Raw genomic sequence first — 2,565 nt, forward strand, 5'->3', positions numbered from 1 at the left:
CCTGCCACAGGCTCCTAACCAGCAACACAGGGGCACAATAGAAAAGCTTTAAAGTGAAGTTCCAGAGAAATCCACCTTTAACTTTAAAGTATTTACATGTAAATCTGATGCTTACTGTTGTAGTTTCTGGATACCTCACATCGTTGTTATGCTTTGCCAACAGTTTTAAAAGTATAAAAAAATTTTCAATATAGCAAATAACTGCAACTGTATTAAAGAGTATTCTTAGCTTTTTTGCAAGAAATCAAACTAAATGGAATAAAGAAATCAAACCAAGGTTTGATTTCTTTATTCCATTTATCACTCTTACCTGAGGGGGATGCCTCGAATAAAGTCTGACCTTCGATTTTCATTTCATCCCTCCTCGACAGCTCTTCAAAAAGAAATGGTTCTCATATTACTATTAAGGCATACCATGTCTGCAGATGTCGTTTGAGGCCCAGTGGAGATAAGAGGCTGCAGGAGGTCCTGAACATCGTAGGGTCTGAACCTAGTCACCGACTTCTGCTGACAGAAATTCTTAATGATATTTGTTGCCTTGCTGAGGGGACTGATGGCTGGATCACTGAAAACCAGACAAAGATGCGGCCTTAGTGCAATTTATACTAATAAATAATGCTACTATAGTAAAACAACAAATGAGTTAGTATAATGTGAAAGGAGTCACTTGTACTGACAAAGAATGACTCCAATGACAGAGAGATACAGTAACTCCACAGTCATCCTCCTTTAAGGATCTTTCTGCTTATCATTTTGGTTTTATGGCCCACAAATCAAATTTACAGTTTTGGTTCTGTCAAATTGCTGCCAACAACTTAATTTCCAGCCACAGCCATTTTCATTAAACGAGCTCTAAAACATGCTACCTGCTCAGCAGCAAAGAAGAGACAGACAAAGGATAGATAGATGTGTTTCTGTAATGTACACTGAGACTTCTGTAAGTGCTATAAATATAAATTGTGCTTACTGCACATCACATTCAAGCATTTTTTTTTATTTGATCCATTTTCTGGTACTTGCTGTGCAACTTTCCAACATTCAAAAAAGTTGATCTGTTGCTTTACACAGTGACTAGACTAGTCCTATAGAAGTCACTATGACTAGACACATGCATACAGTATGTAGCTGGGACACAGCGTTTCAGTGCTTCATCCAGAACTAAACAGGCAGAGATAAGCACCAACAGGAGGGAACTTGGTGAAAAACCTTTCCCACTGGTTTCATTTGAGAGTTTGGTGTCCTAACTTCTAAATACTGCTTCAGGGTAAGAAAACAGTTTGCCTCAAACACTTGGACACTCTCTTTGGATGTCTGGATAAAGGCTCTCAGTGTGTTGTTATCTGCATTAAGGGATGGACGTCTGTACCCCGTTGCAGTAGGATGCAGCTGGAGTGGTTTGTCATAGCACACTCTGTAGAGCTGAGGAACCTCCATCATCCATGCTATCTGGACCGCCATCACTGGGTCGTTCACTTTATCTGGGACCACACACAAACATGTATGTGATCAGTGGGCTGAGAGGAAAGATGGCATGTCCTCTCAAAAAAGTATGCTCTGTGTGTGTGTGTGAAAGAGAGACACATATAGGAACCATGAAATAAGACTGCAGTGCTAGGATAAAGAAGGTCTTAGGCACATCAAGGGTGTGCAGGTGTGTGAATTAGTGCATGTTCCTGTTCAGAGGTTAACAGCCATCAGTTAAATGTCTTCATTTTTAGAATGGATCAGACTGGTAAAACAGTAGAGTAGAGGGTGAATTTTGAGATCCACTTGCCATACTGGCCTGCAGATAAAACAGGGAGCTGGAAGAGAACCACTCACAGTAGGTGGAGGCCTTGATTTCCCTCTGTTGCCGTGCTGTCTTCACAGGCCCTCGGACTCGGAGCAGCTCTCCGATCTCCACATGGCAGCGGTTCTGCTGGGATTGTCTCAGTTTCTTCAGCTCAGTGACTGGATTAAAGCCTCTCAGAGCCCCATCACTGGTTTGTCCCTTTGCTGGACATGACAAAATAATAAAGAATGATAGTGTGATAATTACTATAACTCCAAATCAGAAAGAGTTGGGAAGGTATGGAAAATCAAAATTAAAACAAAAATAGTGATGTGTAAACCATCTGTGTCCTGTATGACATTGAAATCAATACATCAGCACATTGTTTGATGTGATAACTCATGAATTTTATTTTTTGTTCAAAATAAACACTCACTTCAATTCTGATGCCTGCAACAAATTCCAACAAAAGTTGGGACAATAAAGCATTTACTACATTGTGATGTTGCCGTTCCTTCTCACAACACTTAAAAGACGTTTAGCCACTGAGGACACCAAGTTATTTAATGTGTCAGGTGTCATTTTGTCCCATTCTTCCTGCAAACAAGTCTTAAGGTGCACAACAGTCCTGGGTCTTCATTAACACAATTTGCATTTCAAAATGTGCCACACATTCTCTACTAGGGACATTTTGGGACTGTAGGCAGACCAGTCCAGCACTCACACCCTTTTCCTCCACAGCCAGACCTTGGTAATGTACAGTATAAGGTTTTGTATTGTCTTGTTGAAAGATG

General features: G+C 40.5%; 1 protein-coding gene across 1 annotated transcript in view; it reads right to left on the reverse strand.

Moving 5' to 3' along the window:
- stn1 (STN1 subunit of CST complex) overlaps window positions 1-2,565 on the reverse strand; it is a 9,182-nt gene that overhangs the window by 1,640 nt on the left and 4,977 nt on the right. Inside the window, exons 4-6 of the mRNA XM_020594130.1 lie at window positions 1,822-1,995; window positions 1,367-1,478; window positions 415-565 (exon numbers count right to left, since the gene is read on the reverse strand). Of these exons, the coding sequence (XP_020449786.1) occupies window positions 415-565; window positions 1,367-1,478; window positions 1,822-1,995 (437 nt within the window). The remainder of the gene's footprint in view (window positions 1-414; window positions 566-1,366; window positions 1,479-1,821; window positions 1,996-2,565) is intronic.

The sequence above is a fragment of the Monopterus albus genome, unplaced genomic scaffold, assembly GCF_001952655.1.
Source record: "Monopterus albus unplaced genomic scaffold, M_albus_1.0 scaffold22.1, whole genome shotgun sequence".
Classification (NCBI taxonomy): Eukaryota; Metazoa; Chordata; class Actinopteri; order Synbranchiformes; family Synbranchidae; genus Monopterus; species Monopterus albus.